The 24,704-nt window shown below is 28.0% G+C and overlaps 1 protein-coding gene across 1 annotated transcript; it reads left to right on the forward strand.

The window, feature by feature from the left end:
- The first annotated feature begins 8,356 nt into the window (after window positions 1–8,356).
- LOC106310993 (peroxidase 34-like) lies at window positions 8,357–15,116 on the forward strand. Its single transcript, XM_013748222.1, has 4 exons — window positions 8,357–8,657; window positions 11,258–11,449; window positions 14,247–14,415; window positions 14,502–15,116. Exons 1-4 carry the CDS (start codon window positions 8,424–8,426, stop codon window positions 14,966–14,968), a joined length of 1,062 nt encoding a protein of 353 aa, XP_013603676.1. The 5' UTR covers window positions 8,357–8,423; the 3' UTR covers window positions 14,969–15,116.
- The last annotated feature ends 9,588 nt before the right edge of the window (window positions 15,117–24,704 follow it).

Raw genomic sequence — 24,704 nt, forward strand, 5'->3', positions numbered from 1 at the left:
TCTGAACTCAGTAATCTTGTTAGCATTAGTCTTCTTTGGAACAAGAGTCAGAACTGTCGCATTCCATTGTTGAAGCAGCTCTCCAGTGCGCAAAAATTCTTGCACTGCATCTATCATATCACGACCAACTGCTGCCCAATTTCCAATGAAGAACTCTGCAGGATAGCCATCTGGCCCTGGAGACTTGTTCTTTGGCAGTGATAGAAAAACATTCTGAATATCAAGGTCAGTGAAAGGGGCTTAGAGAGCATCAATGGCAACAGGAGAGCACTTGGTTTGCAGAACCAGAGCAATATCAGCTGGAGTGGCAGTAGTAGGAGCATTGTCCCCTCCAAGGAGGCGCTGAAAATAGTCAATAGCGTGCTGTTTTATCCCATCCAAGGAGTCGATAATGTTCCCATTTCCATCTAGCAAAAGGTGAATATGATTTTGATTTTGCCGCGCTTTGATCACCCTATGAAAGAAAGTCGTATTTGCATCACCTACAACACTCCACTGAATTCTAGAGCGTTGTCTTAAGAATTTATCTTCAGCTCTCGCTAAGGTAAACCACTTTTGGTGGGCTATCCTTTCTAACTCAACAGCTTCAGGACTTGGCGAGGATAAGGATGTGCTCTGGCAGTTGGTTAGATTGGTGAAAGCATCCTCCACTCGCTTTTCAAGGTCTGAGAAATTCTCTTTGTTGAAAGCTCGAATGATGGGCTTCAAATCCTTTAGATTTTTTGAGACACAAAGCTGCTTTGAACCATGAAAAGGTAGAGCAATCCAAGCTGACTTGACGACCTCACTAAAATCAGGATGAGTGTTTAGGAGCGCGAAGAACCTGAAAGAACGCTTCTGAACAGGCTTGTAGTTGTCTAGGAAAGCGCAGCAGGGACTGTGATCTGAGATACCAGGTTCACCAAAGACCCCAATCGAATTCGGGAACTGCTCAGACCATTTCTCATTGCATAAAATTCGATCTAACTTCTTAGATACAGAACCATTCGACCATGTGAAGTTGTGACCGCTATACTGAAGGTCAGCCAAAGAACATCGTTCAAGACATTCTCGGAAATCTCTCATACCTCTAGAGGATGAGAACTGATCAGCAGAGGAGTGTTCTGTAGGGTAGATTATCTCATTAAAATCCCCTAAGACAATCCAGGGAAGACCGCAAAGCTGAGATGAAGTGGAAACAGTTTCGAGTTCATCCCATAATAGTCTTCTTTCTTTTCTGCAGTTTGATCCATATACCATGGTAACTCCAATTTCTGTAGCCTGAAACGGGAGCTTTACAGTGAAGGTAATCATCTGAAGAGACTTAGTGATGACGTTTACCTGAACTGAGGGTTTCCAAACGAGCCAAATTTTCCCCAGGTCGGAGAATTCGTAGTTACTCTCAAGAGACCAACCCGGCAAAATGTTTTTAAAAGTAGAATCAACTTTCTGCCGTTGTACATGCGTCTCGACAAGACACCCAAAAATAGGATTATATTTCCGAATCCATTTCCTAAAACCTCGCCGCTTTACAGAATCATTAATCCCTCTTACATTCCAACAAAAAAGATCCATTAAGAGGGTAAAAATTTAGAGGATTGAAAGGCCTCTATTCCTAGCCTTCATTTTAAAACGCTTGTGGTATCTATTAGAGAAAAACTCCAAAAACCCATCGTTCTCATCATCTGGGTAGTCTTCATCTCCAGACACGGTTGTATCCGATGAAGAGCCAGTACTAGAGTGCTCTGGAAGGTGGCCATGAGTCGACAAGTCGATGGAGAGGCTCCCCGTACTGAGATCATGTATCGGATAGTTTCTACCTCAAATATCGATACATATAAATGATAATTTTCTTATTACATATAGATTTTAATACTATAAACTTAATACTCCTATGCATAAATATCCAATATAATTTTCTTGAAGTAGAAGAGAAGAGACAGTAAATTTTATATTTAAGATGCAAAAACATTGTCAAGGCAAGAATTTAAAATATTTTTTGGAGATTTAAAAAAATTATAGTAAACGCAAATCATATTAGTTAATGGTAATTATAGACGACGCTAACTTATGAGATAATCATATTTAAACGATATGTATCACGAACGATACCATCATCTTTCCAACTAAATCATAATCAGGTAAAAACCCCATTTGGTTTAGTACTTTGAAAAATGAGATCTTGCAAATTATTTTTAGATTTAATTATAAAATACAAAAACCTTTTGATTATATTACGTACAATTTAGTACAAGAAACATGTTTGCAAACTATCTACGATTTAGTAATTTGAATTAAGGGTGTTCAATTCGGTAAAAACCGGACCAACTAAAACCAAACAAAATCGAAATAGAAAAATTAGTTTATTTGGTAACACCGTATAAACCGAATAGATGTTATTTCTAGAAATTGTGGTATATAGATATGGTTTAGTGTATAAACCGATCAAACCATATAAACCGAATAAACTGATTAATTCAAATATAGTAGTATAGTTTTATGTAAATTTCATAATATAATTATATACATGTAGTTTATTTTATTTATATGATCTTGATATTTAAAACGTTAGTGTGAATAATTGGTTATTATTAAGTAAAAGTTTTCTTTGACATATATTTGTCTTAAATTTAGTATATTGTTAATATTTTTTTTTTCATCTTATAAATCTATAATAACTAATTTATTTAACAATCATAGTAGTATTTAATAAATTTGATTCTTAATCATACAAAATTAAATTGATAAAATATTATAAAAGATAAATATAGTTTAAGTTTTTTGGTATAAAATTGAATAAATAAAAACCGACAGTATATAAACCGAACCAAATTAAGATAAATATGATTTTAATATGGTATCTAATTTTTGTAAACCAAAATATTGAAAAACCAAACTGAGACGAGACCAAAATTTAATAAACAAAAAACCAGCAGTATATAAACTGAGCCAAACTAAAACATGTATGATTTTAATATGGTATCTAATTATTATAAACCAAAATATCAAAAAACTGAGCCGAGACTACACCAAAATCCAAATTGAACAGCACTGCTTTGAATATATGATTTTTATGCATGTCTCACCCCACGCAAACTCATCCTAGTCATTTTAATAAAATTAGAATATTTTTTTAAATATAAACCATTCACGCTTATTGTACTTCCATTTTTATTTTCCACTTCTAAACCACTAGATCGTTTTAATTTTCATCATGCATTTTAGGTTCTAAATCAAAACCACACAATTTATATTGATCAAGAAGATCAGTCCTGTGACAACCCAAACATGATCTTGAATAAAATCAGTTGATATATACTACATGATAATCCGCGCGCATACGCGGATGAATTTTTATACTAATGTATGTTCATTAAATCGTTTTAACATTTTGCAACACTACAATATTTACCGATTGTAAAATGATGAATACAAATGTTAGTCTCTTAAATGTATCATCGTTGTTGAAAAGTTAACGTATTATATATCATTTTAGTTATTTTTAAGACTTCATATGCACAAAAGAAAATTAAGTTTTGCACATGACACAAATCACCAAAACAAGATAGGGAACATCGATTTTAAAATGAAGAAAGTGAATTAGATTTGCTGCTTTCGATTTCTTTACTATTGACTGTTCATAGATTATTTCATTTTCTACCTCTATAAAATTGTGATTTCGTTCTCGTTTCTGTTTAATTGAATTCTTTTATAAATTCGATGAATTACATAAGTGTCTATTTAAGAAGATGGAAATCTGTAAAAATTAGTTCCACTCCCTATACATATCTAAGAATCTAAATTTTGAAGAAAATCACCAGAAAACTCTATTCAGAGGTTAGTGTTCAAATCTAATATATCAAGCTTTTATATAATATAAGTACAACTCGAAATATAAATGTATGTCTAGTATATATTCACCAACGTCTAAAAATCATCTAATTTTAGAAAAAAAAACAAATTACTTATTTTATTAACCTACGCTTTTGAGGTTTAGTTACCTAAGAGTATATCGATAAAAAATATATAATACTTTACCATTCTAGTATATGTAAACTATGTATAAACTAAGAATTGTTTGATTTATTAAATGATAAACCAGAAAACTTATAATAAATAGTTCAAATCTCTAATTTTTACAATTATAATAGCTAGATAGGATATTATGAAGAAACAAATGTTAGACGAATTATCAAATCTCTCATTCTTCGAACAAACTCAAAAAGAGGTGATTGAAATCTTGTCATGATATTTCATTAAAAGTTTTTATGAATAAAAATCAAGACTAAATTATTTAATCTGAATAAAATAATATATATAGTGCTTCCAATATCAAAAATCACTTCAAATTTGAAGAAGTGTATTTCTGGGATTGTATGATCAAATAACATATTAGAAACTACCTATTTAAAAAACAATTTGTATACATAAAAGTATATACATTATAGTAAGAACATAAATCAAAATCAATACCTTTTGTTAAATTACAATCATATTTTTAGTAAATAAATCAAAACAATCATTTTATTTACTTCATGTGGTATATAATTAAACTCTAGTCATATTGACATATATATATATATATATATAGTATATTTTAATATAAATATTTATTATTGATACTTCCAACTCATACGATTTTATTAACATTTGTATATTTGATGTAATAAAAATTTAAACCGTTAATCACAAAAAATTTTAATGTGAGATTTTTCAATACAAATTTCAAAATTAAAATAGTAAGATCATAATATTTTTTCGCTGCAAATTTTGAAATGAACATTTATATATATATATTTATATAGTATATAATTTAATTTAAATGATACATATAATATGTATATCTATTAATGAGACTTCATATTGATCATACGATATATGATTATTTGTATCTTGCTTGAATAAAAAAAAGTTAAACCATTTATCGCAAAAAAATTCAATGTGAGACTTTTACCATTCTTAGTAATTTATAGTCGTTTAAAAAAATATAAAATATAATATATAAGAAAAATCTATTTTTATTATATGCTTAATATGATTGCTTAGTTTCTTTAATAATATAAAATTAAACAAGAAAAAGAAAGGATATAAAAATTGTCAAATATGTATTATTAATAATCATTAATTGTATTAGGTAATTTTGTAGCTTTTATTTAAGGAAAAAAATAATATTTTTGGTAAACTACTAATCAATTTGATTGTTAATTTAATAAAAAATATAATATATATTTATATGAACCAACTTATTTTTTTAAAGATTCTAAAAATCATTTTATATATGATACGTAGCTATGAAAACATGTTGTAATGCTCCAAAATTAATATATAGGTGATATATACACATTTTGAAGCAAATCTTGTCAGCAATCAATTTAGTTATTTATGTCACCAAACTTGTCATGTGTATTTTGTGGGCCAATAGTCTTAGTACCTTGGGTGTCTCTTGGCCGAAGTCACGGGTTTCTGAGCCCATTGTCTGTGTTTGATAAAAATGAGATTTCGAACAAGAGATACTCCATACGGTGCCGGCTCAACATGGAAGGCAAGGAGTGCACTCGCCCGGGGTCCACCCCAAAAGCCAATCAATTCAATAACAAAAGAGGCCTGTTTTTTTCTGTTTTTTTTTAGAATAGGTTCCTATAATCTTAGTTTAATTAACTATCAGGTGTAAAAATTATTTTTGCCCAAGGGCCTAATACAATTCTAAGCCGGCCCTGACTCCATATGAACGTTATCAATTATCAACTCAAAACACACTTCAAGTGTTTCCAAAAAGGACCACTTTTGTTGATGATTGACCAAACTTTAGGTTATACACTTAGATAAATATGTGTTACAAAAAAACACAAATATAATCATACATAATATATATATATATATATACAGCTGTCGCCTCAGTTTACGGTGGCGTAAAGATTGTCCGACTTCATTAAAAACAATCTGTCTGACAATCTCAATTCTCCAACCATATCCAAAGGCTTTGCATACATAGCATGACTCGATTCCATCAATTCAACACATGTCTCACATCTGGCTAATTTCCATTTAAACCCTTAAATTCTAGCAAGCATCGTGACAGTTATCGCCGTACCCAATGCCGCCGCAGCACATCCTCTTTTTTCCGGTACTGAACGGGAAAGAGCGGAGATCGTTCTCCATTAAATTCACTTTTAAATATTTATTGAGATGTCTATCCTGTTTAAAGCAAGTGGATTAGACAAAACCTTAAGGTTACACATAAATCTCAGTAATCTTTTAATCACTTCCAAACATTCATTAAGATGTCTCTTTGATCCATCAATTGTGTAACATCCAAATTTTGGATATATAGAGGTGTGTGCATAACTGATAAAAAAAATTAATTTGGTTATCTATATCGGTAAAGTGAATTTTTCAGTTATTTATTCAGAAAAACTGCAAATTTCAACACTAGCTAGTGAATTTGCAATACCGTGCAATACCGTGCGAATGAGGTCAAATCAAAAAGAAATATAATATGATGAGTTCATGGTTAGTAAACAAAACTTTTAGGCCTTCAAAATATTCATGCATTGGTCAACACAAAATGGGACCCACGGGCTGAGAGTAGGTGTGGAGGATCTATTAGTCGTGGAAGGCCTATTAGCTGTGTGAAGTCTATTAGTCGTGGGTAGTCAGTGGTGTTACAAGTGGTACCAGAGATGATTAGCTGTTTTGGTTTTGACATGAGAAGCGGTTAGAGACTTATCTTACTGCGCAACGAAGATGTTGGGTATGTGAGTGGGGTGATTGTAACTTCTCAATTTTTGGATATGGTGGTGAACATAGAGAAGTTTAAAATACTTGATTTGAATACATATGTCATCAAAGTGCATTTATTTCAGTTACTTGTCTAGAAAGAATTACAGAGTTAAGTTGGGTTGAACTAAATTTTTGGAAAGATTACTACATTATCAGGAAGTGGTTATAGATAAAATGCGATTGAAAAGAACATAAAGATTATGTGAGGATTGTAGGGTTAATAAACAAAAATTTCAAAACTTTGAAAATTTAACGTATTGGCCACTACATTAAGGGAGACCCATGGACATGGTAAACGGCAATGTGAAAACTTTATTAACCGTGAGTGGTCTGGACATATGACAGTGTTACAAACTTGATGTAAAATGATAATAACATAATTTAGTTTATTAGATTGAAAATGCTTTATAAACTTAAGAAAATACTAATAAATCTAAGTTTTGCAGTGTAAAAGTTTGAGAATGTGTTCCTCTTTCTCGCTTGTGTTCAGTTTGTTGGTATACATGTCTTGTTTAACATCTTCATTAACTCTATTTTGTTTGCTAACGCTTGTATTTATTCTTTTCTTTTGTGAAATAAAAAATAGTTTCACTTCTTTGCCGGGAACACAAACAATATATATAATCCTTTCCAACAAAAATTGAATCCAAGTAGCGGAGTGTATTTATTCTTATTGATTCAGACTTTTTTCTTCAGTGAATTAAATTGCTAATTTCAAAAAAGTTTCTGTTTACCTTACTGTTAACTTTGAATTTATTCTCAGTGTTTATTTTCATTTTCCACTTCAAGTTGGTTTATGATTCGTGCTGTACATTTTTTGAATTTCACTTATCTAATATCGTTCACTTTTGTTTTAATGGATTTATTTTCTTGAACCTGGACTTTATAAATTCTGTACACATACATGTATATATATATATATATATATATATGTGTATATACTAAATTGTTTAACAATATTACATATATGTTTTTCTTAAGGATTTGAATATGACTTGCAAATAGTTTGAAACGACTAATCAAGATCATTCATCTATTTAGATAATTTTTGAAAACGTGGCGAAAGAAATGACATGTAGAATAAACCTAAAAATTTCTCTATTGATTTTCAAATTTTTATAACCGGATAGGGTGTGAAATAAACGTTAAAAAACCAAGCGAAGAAAACATGGTTATAACATGAAAACTTATGGTAAATCACTTAGATTTGAATCTTGGTAGGAACTAAGTTATATATCATTTGCTTAACTAGATGAAATGAACAAACGAGTTGTTGGTCTAGTAGTAGGCACTCCGCCACTCAGATTCAATTTTTATTGGAAACAATTTTTTATATTGTTTGGGTTTCTAGGAAATAGATGAAATGAAACATTGTTTACGCTTCATTTTTTTTAAAAAACTGAGGTTTGGATTACTTTATTCGGCGTCAGCCTCCTGAAGAATTATTTGGACCTCTGTCCAGACACCTACAGTTACAAAAAATATATAACACTTGATATATTATATATGTTCTCTTTATTATAATTTTTCTTTTCATTTATTTTTTTAATTCTTTTTTTATGTAGAAATGAGAAATCCATCGCCTATAAAAGCATTCCTCAAGATCACGGGCTCTTCTCATCTTCTCTTGTAAACCCAATCATATAATTTCACTTCTTTAGAAAATGCATTCCTATTATTCTTTTTCTACTTCGTCCACGTTGACAATCTTAAAGACATTGGCATGTCTTGTGCTTAGTGCGTCTCTGTCCGATGCTCAACTTACCCCTACCTTCTACGACACTTCATGTCCTAACGTCACTAATATCGTACGAGACACCATTGTCAACGAGCTAAGATCGGACCCTCGTATCGCCGCGAGCATCCTTCGTCTTCACTTCCACGACTGTTTTGTCAATGTAAGATCTTATTCTTCATCTTTCGATATATTGCCTTGCTGATATTGTATGTGTTCCATCACTTATATTTTAGTAAATCAGTGTAAAACCTAAAAGAAGGATAACAAGTATAATATTTCAACGTAACACTCAAAATATTGACTTGAGTGTGAATACACTCTCTGTTTCAAATTAAATATCATTGTCGCTGTTTTTATGTTACAAAGTAATATACTGGATTTTCAGTGTAAATTCAGTTTATGTACAAATTAGTATTCATTTTTATATTAAAAAAATGCTACCGTAAGTTCAAGTCACTCGGCTTACATGTATGTTCTAAACAAGACAATCAATACAAAATTTTCACATGATTAGGAATTATATACTCTCTCCGTTTCATATTAAGTGTCGTTGTAGAAAAAAATCTCCGTTACAAAATAAGTGTAGTTTTCGACTTTCAATGCAAAATTTATTAATTTTATTCAACAATTTATTTTTCTATTGGTTGAAATATGGTTAAATATATAGGTAATTGTGTTTTTATATAAAAAGTATATAAAATTAATTATTTCTTTAATCTGTGTACAAACTCAAAATGAAATTTAATATGAAACATATATATGGAGTATTTGTTTTTCATTAATTAAATTATTAAGCTGGCAAAAGAAAATGAATGTACGTATCTTGTTGGACGATGATGATTGGTTACTGGTTCGTTTCAGCGATGATTCCAAAACATATACTTCTTCTAATCGCATTTTAATTGTTGTTTTAAACTGATCACACAGATTAAGAAAATATTTAATTTTATATATTTATTAGATAAAACATTATTACTAATATATCTATCTATATTTTAACTAATAAAAATTAATAAATTTTCTATTAAAATTATAAAATAATTAAAAACCAACGACGACTAAATTGAAACTGAAAAAGTTATAGTAAGATTTCATATTCGGATATCACCACACATGGGTTATTCGTGTTACAGTATCATTAGTTATTTAAGAAGAGCATAGTGCTGTACGAAACATGGTACGAATCCAAGATCAATGGATTATTTTTATTAAGGGGTCGAGAAATATATTAAAAAAATTCCATAAACCTTATCCCTAACCAAATCCATTAAATTCTAAGCTCTAAACCATAATCAATAAACCCTGAATCCAAATTTTAATATATATTGTATAATTAATGTTTTGTATTTAAAAAAATAATAATTTTAAAAGAATTCAAATATATATATAATTAACTATGTAGTTCTTAATAATGATAAATTTATCTTTTAATAAATGTTATTTTAAAATCTTTTTCTCTTATTTGAAATTTATCATAAAAATAGTGCTATTTAAAAGTATATATATATATATATATATATATATATATATATATATATTAATATTAATTTCCATATGTATACCGTCAACCTGTATAAGCATCCCTTATATATTAATTGAGAAACATTACACTATTGTTTTGTAGTCATGTGTCATCAGGAGAATTAAATTCAGAATTCTTAAAGAAATAGGTTGGTCCATCTTAACTTATATTATACTTTTTATTAAACTAATTATTAAATTGATAAATAGTGTACAAAAGAATATTCTTGCACTTTCTTTAAATAAAAACTACGGAATTGCCTAATATGATTAACGTATATATGACAATTAATGATTATGAATAATAAATATTTGATAATAATTTTTTTATCTTAGCTCTTTTTTCTTTACTTTTATATTATTAAAAGATATTAAACAACCACATTAACCATATAATAAAAACTAATCTCTTTTTATATGTTATATTTTGAATTTTTAAAATGACTATAAATAATTAAAAACGTTAAACGTCTCACACTAAATTTTTGTGATTATTGATTTAACTTTTTTTGGTAATAACAAAATACAAATGATCATAAATCGTATGAATATGAAGTCTCACTCATTAGACATTCATATTATATATTAATATAATATATATTAATAGAAAAATAGTATTGAAATATATTAATATAGTTTAAAATTAAACTATTTAAAATAGAAAAATACTTAAATATGATAATTTCTAAATTTGTATTGAAAAAGTATTGAAACCTTAATATTTTAATTTTTAAATTTGCATTAAAAAAATCGCACTTTAGAAATTTTGTGTTTATCATATGAGTATGAATTCTCAATAATAAATATTTATATTAAAATATACTATATATCTATGTCCATGTCATTGAAATTTAGTTATATACCATATAAAATAAATAAATAAAATGATTGTTTTGATTTATTTACCAAAAAAATATCGTAAATAAACAAGATGTATTGTGTTGATTTATGTTCTTACTCTAATTTAATTATATACATAATACGTAAATGAATACAAATAAATAATAATAGATAAAAATTAGTTTATATATAACATTCATCCCGCGCAATTGCGCGGATCTTAAGCTAGTTAGTTAATATAATAGTAACATTTTGAATTATCTAATCGATATTTTGTAATACATGGACTAATACTAGTAACATTATATGGATGTTAAAACATGGTTTAAAAAAGTTTATATGTATGTTATAAACAATAGATGGACTAAAAATTGTCGAATAATTTTGGAAATATGAAAGGGTTGTGACGCATCGATCTTGTTAGACAACTCGACATCATTCCGAACAGAGAAAGATGCAGGTGGAGAAACTAAATCGGCGAGGGGATTTCCTGTGATTGATACAATGAAAGCCGCAGTGGAGAGCGCTTGCCCGAGTACCGTCTCATGCGCAGATATGCTCACCATCGCTGCTCAACAATCTGTCACGTTGGTAATGTTCCATTGATCCGTTTTCTATGATTCATTACAAATATTGTTTTCAATCTTAATATTATAATACATATCAAAGTCGACACTTTACGTTATCAACACGACTACACGAGAACTTAACTTACCTAAGTTTAAATAAATAAATATGGTTGAGAAAGTCACATGCATGATCTATATAATCCCCTATATATTAATTGAGGAACATTTGAAAAGATGTAACCTCAATTTTGTATTAATTAAAATAGGCCCCAATGCATAGGTGGCACTCAATTAGGTAGTCAATTACATTCAATTGAAAAATAAGTAGGTCCACATTCGATTTTTATATGTTGTTAGATACATAAGTTGGTCAAACTATATGATATAATGATATGATATGTTATTTTCTTTCCTTAAATCAAACCTACGGAATTACCATAAATGACTAATATATATATGACAATTAATGAGTTTAATAATAAAGATTTGATAACAATGTATATCTCCTCCATCATTTTTTGTTTAATTTTATATTATTAAAATAAATTAAACAATCAAATTAGCTATAAAAGTAAAATTTAGATTTTTTCGTATATGTTATATTTTGAATTTTTAAAAACGACAATAAATGACTAAAACTATTAAAATTATTATGTTAAAAATTAATGATCAATGGTTTAACATATTTATTATAAGAAGATACACATGATATTAAAACCATATGAGTAAAAAATATCATTTAATAATAAAAAAAAAATATATATATATAGATTAAACACTATATACCATAGGATTACATAAATATTTTAATATTAAAAGTTTCAATGAATTTTCAAGAACATTTATAAATTATAAACTTATTAAAGATTTCAGATTGAAAATTTTGTTATCGATGATTTAAATATTTTGTTATAAAATGATATGAATGATCATAGAACCGTATGATTATAAATTCTTATTTAATAAATAACTATATAAAATATACTATTCTTAGAAAAATAGGTTGGTCCATCTTAACTTATATTACACTTTTTATTAAACTAACTATCGAATTGATAAATAACGTACCAAAAAATGTTTTGCACTTTCCTTAAATAAAAGCTACGAAATTACCTAATATGATTAACATATATGTGAAAATTAATTATTATGAATAATAAATATTTGATAACAATTTTTGTATCTTAGTTCTTTTTAAAAATTTTATATTATTAAAAGATATTAAAAATCACATTAAATATATAATAAAAAACATTTATATTTTTTATATGTTATATTTTGAATTTTTCAAAACGTCTATAAATTATTAGAAATTTGAAGATCACCACTCTTAAAATTTTGTGATCAATAGATTATTTTTTTGTCATAATAAGTTACAAATGATCATAAAATTGTATTAATATGAACTTTTATTTAATATTATAAGAAGATACACATGATTTTAAAACCATATGAGTAAAAAATATCATTTAACAATAAAATATATATATATATATATATATAGATTAAACTATATACCATAAGATTACATAAATATTTTAATATTAAAACTTTCAATGAATTTTCAAAAACATTTATAAATTATAAACTTATTAAAGATTAATTCAGATTGAAAATTTTGTTATCGATGATTTAAATATTCAGTTATAAAACGATATGAATGATCATAGAAGTGTATGATTATAAATTCTCATTTAATAAATGACTATATAAAATATACTATTCTTAAAAAAATAGGTTGGTCCATCTTAACTTACATTATATTTTTTATTAAACTAACTATCGAATATTCGAATTGATAAATAATCTACCAAATATTGTTTTTGCACTTTCCTTAATTAGAAGCTACGAAATTACCTAATATGATTAACGTATATAAAAAAATTAATTATTATGAATAATAAATATTTGATAACAATTTTGGTATCTTAGTTCTTTTTTAAAATTTTATATTATTAAAAGATATTAAAAAAATCACATTAAATATATAATAAAAACATTTATATTTTTTCTTATATGTTATATTTTGAATTTTTCAAAACGTCTATATATTATTAGAAATTTGAAGATTCTCACTCTGAAAATTTTGTGATCAATAGATTATTTTTTTTGTTATAATAAGTTACAAATGATCATAAAATATAACGCATATGAATTTTTATTTAATAAATATTCAAACTAAATAATATATATATATATATACTAATGATTTAAAGCAACAAGATTGGCTGATCAATTTAGTTGTCCAGTTGAAATCTTTCAAAAGTATGTGAAAGATTAAAGTCAAAGTAAATATGGATTTAGAATAGTAGTTATATTTTACTAACCAAAATACCGAAAAAAACCGAACCGAATCGAAACCAACCCGATATCTGGATTGAACACCCCTAATCCAAATGAAGTCAAACTATTGTTTCATTCTCCAAAATATAATAAAAATAATAACTTAATTCCGCGCAAGGCGCGGATCTTATCCTAGTTACTCATTATTGATTAGTATAAACTTTTCAATGTGTTCATAACTAATCGAGAAATATTCAATACGCGTGCTCCCATGAAGAAAATTTTAAATGTTTAGAATAAGATCAGTGAGCACAAGAATATACTTGGTTGGATAAGACTACTTTTTAATATAACTGATTACAGTAAAAAAACACATTTTCAAGAACTGGAGTTTAAAAACTTCACTTTAACTAATTAAGGATTTAATTACATGTTTGTCTTTTTTATATTTACACATCGAAACTTTCAAATAATAAAAACAATCTCTTTAACATCAGCCAAAAAATTATCTAAAAATAATTATTCTCAATATATAGGCAGGAGGTCCGTCTTGGAGGGTTCCTTTGGGGAGAAGAGACAGTTTACAAGCATTTTTCGATCTAGCTAATGTAAGTCTTCCACCTCCATTCCTCACACTTCCACAACTCAAAGCCATGTTTATAAATGTTGGCCTCGACCGTCCTTCTGATCTCGTTTCTCTCTCCGGTAATTGACTAAAACTTATTCAATACCTTTTGTTATAGTTGTAATTAGCGAGTTTATTATTGATCATGTGGTCATTCTTTTGTTAGGGGGTCACACATTTGGTAAAAATCAATGCCTGTTCATTATGGATAGACTATACAATTTCAACAAAACCGGTTTACCTGATCCTACCTTCAACACTACTTACCTCCAAACCGTTCGTGGACTATGTCCCCTTAATGGTAACCCAAGGGCCTTGGTAGATTTGGATCTGCGTACCCCAACAGTTTTTGACAACAAATACTATGTGAATCTCAAAGAACAGAAAGGTCTTATCCAGACCGACCAAGAGTTGTTCTCTAGCTCCAACGCCACTGACACAATTCCCTTGGTGAGAGCATATGCTGATGACACACAAACATTCTTCAATGCGTTTGTGGAGGCGATGAATAGGATGGGAAACATTAAACCTCTTACGGGCACTCAAGGAGAGATCAGGTTGAATTGTAGGGTGGTGAATTCCAATTCTAGACTCCATGATGTGGTTGAAATCGTTGATTTCGTTAGTACATGAAAATAATGACTCAGTATGTGGCTGCCAAATATGTGTTACAATAAATAAAGCGGTCTCAAGATGTTACTTGGAACATTGTACTATAGATCAGAGTGTTGTCTCGAGCTGTATCCGAAGATCTCTTAAGTGATTTTTTCGAATTTGATTATTTCTTGATATTTATTTTCAACAAAAACAATATGCTATTTGAAAAATATGACATGACATATTTTCTTTAACTTTTTTTTTTACTTTGGCAAGATTTTTGAAATATAGTAATGACTAACAACTTTTATATTACATTACTATTAAGAGTATATTATAACATAATTAGGACATGTATAAATTTTCTTATAAAAATTATATTTTTTTGAAAATGTTTTGAAATATAGTAATGACTAATAACTCTCATATCACCATCAAAATAAATTATATATCACACTAGTAGATAATTAAAGTAATAGTATAGTTAAAATTATAAAATTTCTACATAACCTTATATATCATGTTTATATATACATATATATATATATATATATCAAATTAATTAGAAGTGTGCCTTACCAAATAAAAAATCAAAAAATACTAATCAAATCAAAATTGTCTTGACAGTTAAATAATTCAAATTTATTTAAATCTATTAATCTGCGTAAATAAATTACTAATTAAGTTTTAATTTTTAATTTTTAATTTTATAAAATATCTTACTTGAAGTATGAAAATTCATTACATTAGTTAAATTAATAAATTATTTTTATAAGTTTAACAAATTTTAACTAAACAAACAAAAATCTAATTTATTAAAATTAATATTTTCAAACATAGACATATTTTTAATAAATTTTTTATATACAGAAATGTTTTATTCTTAGAACATGTAAATTTAATTTTATTGAAATGAAAATAAATGTAAATAAAATAAAATTAAAATAATTAAAATAAAGCATAAAATGCATATAATGAAAATTAAGTAAATAAATTTAAAATATAAAAAGTAACAATAAAAAAATTTAACTAATATTTAATTTTAGAATAAAATTATATTTTTAAAAAATTATATATACATATGGCACATGAAAGCCCCTAGTAACAAATGATTAAAGAAGTTAAAACTAAATAAATTTATATTTTTTAAATTTAAATTTGAAATAATTTATTTTAAATAAAAGTGCTCAAAGAGCATACGGAAGCAATATGAAATAATATCACAACTAGGTATTATTTTTAGTTTTGTTATGGTTGGTTTTTTAAACCAGTCGATAGCATGGACGACCCATCCAAATTAAAGGCTCCATTCAAATTAAAAATTTTATGCTTTTTTTTTTAAGCTAAAAAAACCTTTAAAAAATTTTGGGTCTTTTTTTCTGAAGCTAAAAACTCTCAAAATATTTTGGACCTTAAACGGGTGCTTACTTTGCCTAAGCCCAGGCCGGGCCTGGTCGATAGTACCGACTCACACGATCACTGGAATATTGATAAGTTTATTGAATACGAAAGCAATAGGCAATACGGTACTTACCTCGCAGCACGTAATGTCATCACAAAAGCGGCCTAGTAGAGAAGACGTCATAAGAACCGGGGGGGGGGGAAAGTGTGTAACCATTTAAGCACATCAAGTATTCAAGTGTACATTCATCTACCATTCCTAACAGACATTGTTACTTTTGTTATGTAACTTATCGAAGAAACTCCATCTTCTTTGTACTCCTTGAACGTGGCCAGAATGTCTTCATTTAACCATTTTTCTTCTTGAAGATAGGCTTTGACGTCACCATCATCTGATCATTAACATGAAACCAACAAAATATCATTTATATGTTTTCAGTATATAATGTGTATATATCATTTTCTTTCTTATACTGAAAACATATAAATGATATTTATAAAAATATAATTTATAATGTGTACACATTACTAGTTACAAAAATATAATTTATAATACATAGAACATATCATCATTTGACACTAAATTATAAATTTCTTCATATTTAAACGTAAAGCCAAATCTTCGATGAAAATGTAGAAGATACAATGCAATAATTTTATATTATTATCGTCCAATTTAATAGATATATATATATATATATATATATCACAATTATTTTTTATGATAGTGTAAGATATTTATATTCTTTTATTTATTTTCTTTTTAACTATGTTTGTAAAATTATTTAGAATTAAAATGTATAAAATCATGTTATTTGTTTAAATTTAATGGTTAAATATCTTAATTCTTAATATTATTACTATATTTAGTTATTTAATTAAATTAACACTTCAGTTTTTAGTTCAGTTCGGTTTAAAACCGAACCAAACCGAACTATTTGGGTTGATAAAACCTTTAACCGAATGGTTGGGACATGTATTTTGGTTTGGTTTGGATCAGTTTGAGTTTAGTTGGTTCGGTTTATTTTGGTTCGGTTTTTTTTTTCCAACCCTGCTAATTTCACTTGTCAAACTAGAACCAAAAAGAATCATGAGAAAAACATTATCATTTCAATTTTTAATTTATAATTTTATTTTTGATTTTTGTTTTACTGGATCTTTATTTAATTTTTGGATTTGACTAAGTACAAAACAAAATTTTGGAACCGAAAAATTAAGTTCTAAAACACAAAATTATATCGGGTTCAATTGGGTTTTAGAAATGTTATTAAACCCTAACCGAACCTGAATAAACCCAAACCGAATTCGAACCAAACTTGTAAATATCCGAATGGGGCTAAAATTCATAAACTCAAAAATTCGAAACCCGGCCGAAACCCGATTGATCCCCTGAATGCCCAGCCTTAGTACTGTGTACAAGTGGTTCTCAAGTTTTATCTATGTAGTGTGTAAAATAAGTGGATTTATTCCGTCACATTTTATCAATTTTGTATCGGCCATTTTTTTTCGTTTTCTGCAGACAAGTGTCTTCTTTGCTAAGGTTGGTATAAATGACTGTCATTTGTGTCACATGCTCATGTATATTGTAACATTCGGATTTGCGGCATAAGAAAATACTTACAAAGAATTGATTTGGCTACCTATGTCACCCAAAGTGCGTTTCTGTTTTTGGTCACACATCCAAAAATATCTCCAAAATTAAGTATTTTTGAGCTGCGGTAGTAGAAGGATAGATGATCAATCGGGAAGTGATATGCGATATTGTCGAGTGTGACTAAAACATCATGTGATTGCAAAAATCAGTAAACAAGACTTTCGAGTCTCTAAAATATTATGGCACCGTCTGTCACATGGAATGAGGCTCATGAGAGAGTAAGCGAGCGTGGAGGCCAATGGTCGGCCATTAAAAGTAGTATCAGAAATGAACCCGAATGAATGTGGAGTCAAGTATGGATTCACACTAACATAGATAGCGATCTTGGGGCGCAACAAGAACATTGCGTTCTTTGAGAGAGAGTGAATTGTAACATCCCGGTTTGTGCTATATGAAAAAGTTTAAAAAAATCGATTTACTTATCCTATGTGATCAAAGTGCACTTGCTTTTTCGGTTAAACATTCATACGTAAATATTTGAACTCATGAGAAAAAACTTAAATTTCTATGGTATTTGACATTTTCATGATAAAAATGGAAAAGGTCATAATACACTTACGCGTTGGATACCAATATTTTGGACCGACCTGGCTGCTAAGGTCCGGTTTGTTAGAGCCGTGGATCGTCGTTAGAGATGTTGTCGCGATCTCTATAAACTAAGGATCTTTGTTCTTAGTCTTATTATACGTTTCACTTACGACAACACACGTGACCTTATTCTTATTTATTTATTTTCCTGTTTTCACAAAATAATCGGAGACCTTACATATTTGCGCACTGGACCCAGATGGAGTCAATTTCGTGTGGTCTGGAACGTAGAATTCATATAGACAAGACAGCTTATGTTTCTGATATCTTAAGTCACTATTATGCACGTAATCCAGATTAATATATATATACTACGTGATTTTTCGTGTTCATTTACGGATAAAATTAATCAAATCATAATATTTGTTTTGTGATCTGCTCTCATTTGGTTATGTAAGTAATGTGTATATATGAAAATAAATATAAAGTTATGTTATATATCATTATTTAACTATCTAATTTGTTTTTTTACCAAACAGCTATTTTTTTTTTCGAACAACTGATTATATTAAAACTAAAGGGCCAATGGGTTAAAAAGATTACAACCGGAAAAACTCGACAGTAAACTGAAAAGCGAAAATAACTAATACATGACAGATGATAGATATGGATAAGGAGAGAAAGACCCATAGAGAAGCTTCACTTGTTATCCTAGAGCCTACGTACATTTCGAACGAACGAAATCGAGATCAACGTTAAATTGAACCCAATCCACTTGCCACAATTGTTTTTCTAGAAGAGCAAGATTGAATTCATGGATCATCCAATTATTATTTTAGGTATAATAATTATGATAAGTTCAGTTTTTTTTTTTATGTATGTTGATTGTATTTATTTGTCCAATTTAAACACCAGTTTCTTTAGTTTTAAATAAGTTAACATCAAATTAATTTTTAATTGCATTTAGTTTAGTTCATCCTCTTATAAATATATTAAATAAAATTATGTATAATTTGATATATGTTTCTTAGGAGGAACAATAAAATTGTTAACCGGATTCGAAGTTGGATTAACAAATGGAATCAGTAATATTTTGAAAATTCAAGAAAATATAAATAAATATTCACAAAATAATTAATTCACAAGAACTATATTTCGCTACCGCAACTCTAGACCCGTTAACAATATAATTAGTAATATTTTGACAATCATTTTTTTCAATTTGACACATTTTTATGCTATCAGAATGATGTTAATAGTGTTAATAATATAACACATAATAGTTTAGGGATATTTTCATGTAAATCGTATAGTTTATATAGTTTTGGATAGATTACATTTCTCTAGATGTATAACAATAAAGTGATATATTGTTCGTGTAGCATACAATCATTTTTCCTATTATTAAACTAATATTTTGAAAAACATTTCCTTAGATCCACTCTTATTCAAATATTTGTAACTTTGGGTTTATATAAAATTTAAGAACGATTAGATATTTAAAATAGAATTAATCATCCTATGATCTATACTATTATTTGCGATGTGATTTTCGCATTTCTATAGAATTGACGAGAACTCCTCTTTCAGGCTGTCGGGTTACTCATTTCTCACGCTTGCTCCTCTTTTCATCTTGAATCTACAGTCTCCATTAACATCCCCAACTGCTAGACCTGTTTTAGCTCTTATTCCTACAAGGAGTAGCCTCTCTCTGCTTCGTGCTGCTGCTGAAACTACTTCATCATCCGTTAGTTTAGTGTCACTTCGAGTCGACATAATTCTCTCCACTGGTAATAATTACTTCGAATTTTACTATTTCAAATTCGAACATTCTGTAATTTTTTTTTGATTTTTTGATTTTTTTTCTTTTTGAAACTATTTTTTGAAAATTTTAAGTATTCATTTATATATTTATTTAAATCTTAAACCCCACATTCCAAAACTCCACTCTTAACTCTGAACTCTAAATTTATATTAGTTAACCCTAGTGTTATAAATGTCTATTTACTACTTTAAAAATAAAAATAAATGTGTTTAAGGTAAATATGAAAAATAGTATTAGGAATGTGATAGTTTTAGCAATTTCTCTTTTATGTTTGATCATAAAAAGATATTAATAACTTTACCATTCTTTTAGGTTACTTTTATATAGATTGAATTTGTGGTATAAATTTGCATTTAAATTCTAAATTTGGATTATTTTTGACATATTACTCCTTATTCACAATGACTTTTTGTATGCTTTTCATATTTACCCTATCGACTTTGTTTCATTGTTTTCTACTTTAATATATATTTTATCTAAAATTAACTATTTCTTAAAATATTTTAAAAACAGTACAGTTTTATTTTATTAAAAATTTGTTTCTCTAGTTATTCGTATATATATATATATCTTCGTTATTATAGTTATCTTGTTTAGGTTTAGGAATATGGGAATGGAAATGAGCCTAGTTAAATAGTAGAAAGTGAAAAAAAGATAGAAGCATAAATCAATGGTTAGAGGAAAAGAAAAGAGAGAAAAAAAAACGAAATAGGAAAAAAAAATTGGAGTAAAATTAAAATATTAGTATTCATTGAAAAAAAAGTAGAGAGAATTTGTTCAATATAATAAATGGTGTCAAAATTAGCAATCTACACATGATTTGACATATATGTAAATTGTTCTATATTTCTTATCTTCGATTTCCAAAAATACTCTTTTTTGCACTCTCTTTCATCTTACACATTTTTACACTATCTTTTCTCTTAAACATTTTTACACCGTCTTTCCTCTTACGCATTATTACACATTTTTACATTATATTTTCTCTTACAACATTCTTATATTTTTTTTCTTCTTATATTCTCTTTCTTCTTGTACTTTCACATTCAATTTTCTCTTACACTCTCACATTTTCTTTCCTCTTTTTTAATATTTTTCCCACCACTTTTACTATTATTTTACACTGTCCTTTTTTTTTTATTTTCTTTCTCTTTTCTCGAACAAAATATGTAAAACAAAAAAAAATGATAAAATTGAACATAAATATTATTGTGTAATTAATTAAATAACAACGAACATAAATGTTATCAAAATATGTATTAGTTAACAAACAATGTACCATCTAACAAAGAATATATCTGCTACTTACAGTTATTTTCTAACAAATTTAAGCTCCGGAGGGAAGTCCAAGGATGAGAACGGATTTCCCCGGCACGAGAAGTATCAACATAGACCAGACGATGACCTACAACAATTTAACTACATAGATAACAAATAAAAAATATCAATTCGTACACAGATAACGAATCATTTATAAGATAAAAACAATTTACCAAAAAACAATTAACTCACAAATTACGTATCAACCCATTTTTGGATACCAAATCAAGTTTCAAATAATATACAAGCCAACAAACAATTTATTTATATCAAACTATGTATCAACTAACAAAACATGTAACAAGTAACAAATCATTTATCAGATAATAAACTATTTCTTAATTAACATATTAACTCACTTATCAAACCATTTATAAAATTATACAACCCATATATCAATTAATGACAAGTCTTTTGTAATATCATACGAACCATTTATCATTTATTTGTTATGAAACTATGTATCCGCTAACATCGCATGTACCATGTAACGAATCATTTATCATATAACAAATTATTTCGTGAGAAAAATGTACCAAGTCAAAACCATGTTTCAACTAATTTATCAGCTAAAAACTATATGTGAAATAGTTAAAAATAAAAGACTTGGTTCGAACACGAAAATTGGGCTTTACCACATAGATTTGTAATGACGTTGGAGATAGCTAAAAATCAAAGAAACTGATGAAAATATAATGAAATTTCAAAGTGAACTGAATGAAATTTTTAGAGATTGGCATGAAAATTAGAAACTAAGAGCATGATTATTGGGGGTTCTTAGGGTGAGATTTTTAGCGGAATATAAGAACCCGTCTCTTAACTTTTAACAAAAAAAGCTAAGAACCGGTTATTAAATAAGAGTTTTAAGAGCCGGTTCTTATATTCCGCTAAGAACCTCACTCTAAGAACTCCCCAATAATCATGCTCTAAAATTAGAAAACATAGAATGTAGTTCATGTAAGTTAGAGGAGAAGAAAAAATTTAGGAAAAAAATGAAATGATAAAGAAATAAGAGATAAATGATGAAAAATAATTAGTAGAAAATAAAATAAATTATCTAACATAAATGACGAAATACGTCTATCTCGTAGACTGACACTATGTCCAATTGACACACTGCACCGGCTGACACAAAAAAGGAGAGTAGAGGGAAGGGGTATTTTCGGAATGCAAATGGATTTAGACAAGAGAATAGCAGTTCTCTAATATTTGTTGATTTTATGGGTACCTGCGTTAATTAACTCAAAAAAGTAAATGAAAATGATGAAAAATAACTAAATTACCCCCAATACATACCAATTTTACCAAGCCTGAGGATTTGGACCCGTTAGGAAATTGGAACAATATCTGACCAGACCGAATCTTCGTACAAATATATATATTTTAATTTTGTAAAATTCTAAGTATCTGTTTCTGGTTGTGTTTTGAGATCTAAATAGGGTTTTATATTTTAGATCTTCAAGATCTTCATATTCTTATCCCAACAGTGAAAAATGTCATCACCTTTATATCTTTAGTTCTTTATGTTTGCCTTTTTGTTTGCCTTTCATTATGTTTAGTAGTTAAACTTTAGTTAAATCATTTTGGTTTAGCATGAGAAAGTGAAAGTTTGATTTAGACCAAAAAAAAAGTGAAAGTTTGAATTGAAACGATTTTATATTTAAAATTGGAAAATAAAAATAAAAGTGAACTAGCCTGTCACGGTTTTGTTTTGGCCAGCTGGAATATTAGGCCGAAGCCAAAAGTTCAACATTTTATTTAGCTTTAAGAAAGAAAAAAATTTGCATTTACGGTTGTGATTTTTAATATATCAAGATGTTTGGAATATCTTGTAACGATTATTAGCCAAGAATTACTATAATCAAGTTAGATTAATTTTTATCATATAAAATTAATTCAAGCTTTTCTGCAATTTTATTTTTTAATTTCCACTTTTAAATATAAACCATTAAAGTAAATTAAACCGTTTTAATATTCATTGTGCATCTTGAATTTTTTAATAGGACGAATGAAATTAATTATTCGTTTGTCATCATCATTCATCAATTCATAATAAATTATAGCGTTGTTCATTTCTCTCTCTCCTACTGTGTTAGTCCACACTACATTTTATACGAAATAAAAAAGATCTAAAGCCATGCAATATTGATCAATAAAATATCTGTTTCAACCAAAATATGATCTCAATCAAGGAAAAAAATTCTTTAGATTCATATATATATGTTGAAACATAAATTTCAACAATCATTTATTTTAGATAATAATCAGGCAACCCTAATAAATAGTAGAGAGATTCAGACATAATAATAATAATAATACTTATAAAAATAATAAAAATTGTTATGAATCATGAAGTGGATGGTCCATAACCTAAACCATACAAGTTCAAGACTAGAGTCCATTGGAGGTTTACATCCAGCCACATGGAAGACCCATTCAATCTTAGTCTTTATGAGTTTGACTATGTCATTATATAGAGTATCTTTGTAATTAATTCTCCCTTTGACTCCTCCTTGTATGAACTACTATATATAGTGGTGTAAGCAATAAGAAATATACAACATATTCTCACAAATCTTCTCTCAAATCTTAACACGTTATCAGCACGAGACTCTCTCCACCTGAGCAATCCCATCTGCCGGCGATCATCTCTTTTCCGGCCATCTCTTCTGGCCCTCAGCCTTGCTCCGCCGGCCAAGTCTATCCCTCTCACGGTTTTTCGGGCCAGCTCCTCCACCTCTCTCTCAACCAGCTCATCCGCGGATCATCTCTCTCTCACGGTGGTCCATTCAGATCAATTTGGTGTTTTCTAAAAGGTAAACTAATATATCCATAAAATCTAAGAACACCACATATCTGAATCCTAATTATTAGATCTATTTGAATCATAAAACTTATAAAAATCTATAGATCTAAAATTATCACAAATATTAATCTTGAATCTAAGATCTATATGAATCTTGATTCTAAAATTATTTGAATCTCTAAAGATCTAAGAATCTCTAAAAACTTATAAAACTTATTAATAATCTAAGATCTATATG

The sequence above is a fragment of the Brassica oleracea genome, chromosome C8, assembly GCF_000695525.1.
Source record: "Brassica oleracea var. oleracea cultivar TO1000 chromosome C8, BOL, whole genome shotgun sequence".
Taxonomy (NCBI): domain Eukaryota; kingdom Viridiplantae; phylum Streptophyta; class Magnoliopsida; order Brassicales; family Brassicaceae; genus Brassica; species Brassica oleracea.

Excerpts from the sequence above, each read along its gene's own strand:
- LOC106310993 (XM_013748222.1), top strand. The coding sequence starts at position 8,424 with ATGCATTCCTATTATTCTTTTTCTACTTCGTCCACGTTGACAATCTTA. Across the intron at positions 8,658-11,257 it reads TCCACGACTGTTTTGTCAAT|GGTTGTGACGCATCGATCTT; the intron begins GTAAGATCTTAT and ends GAAATATGAAAG. Across the intron at positions 11,450-14,246 it reads CTCAACAATCTGTCACGTTG|GCAGGAGGTCCGTCTTGGAG; the intron begins GTAATGTTCCAT and ends CTCAATATATAG.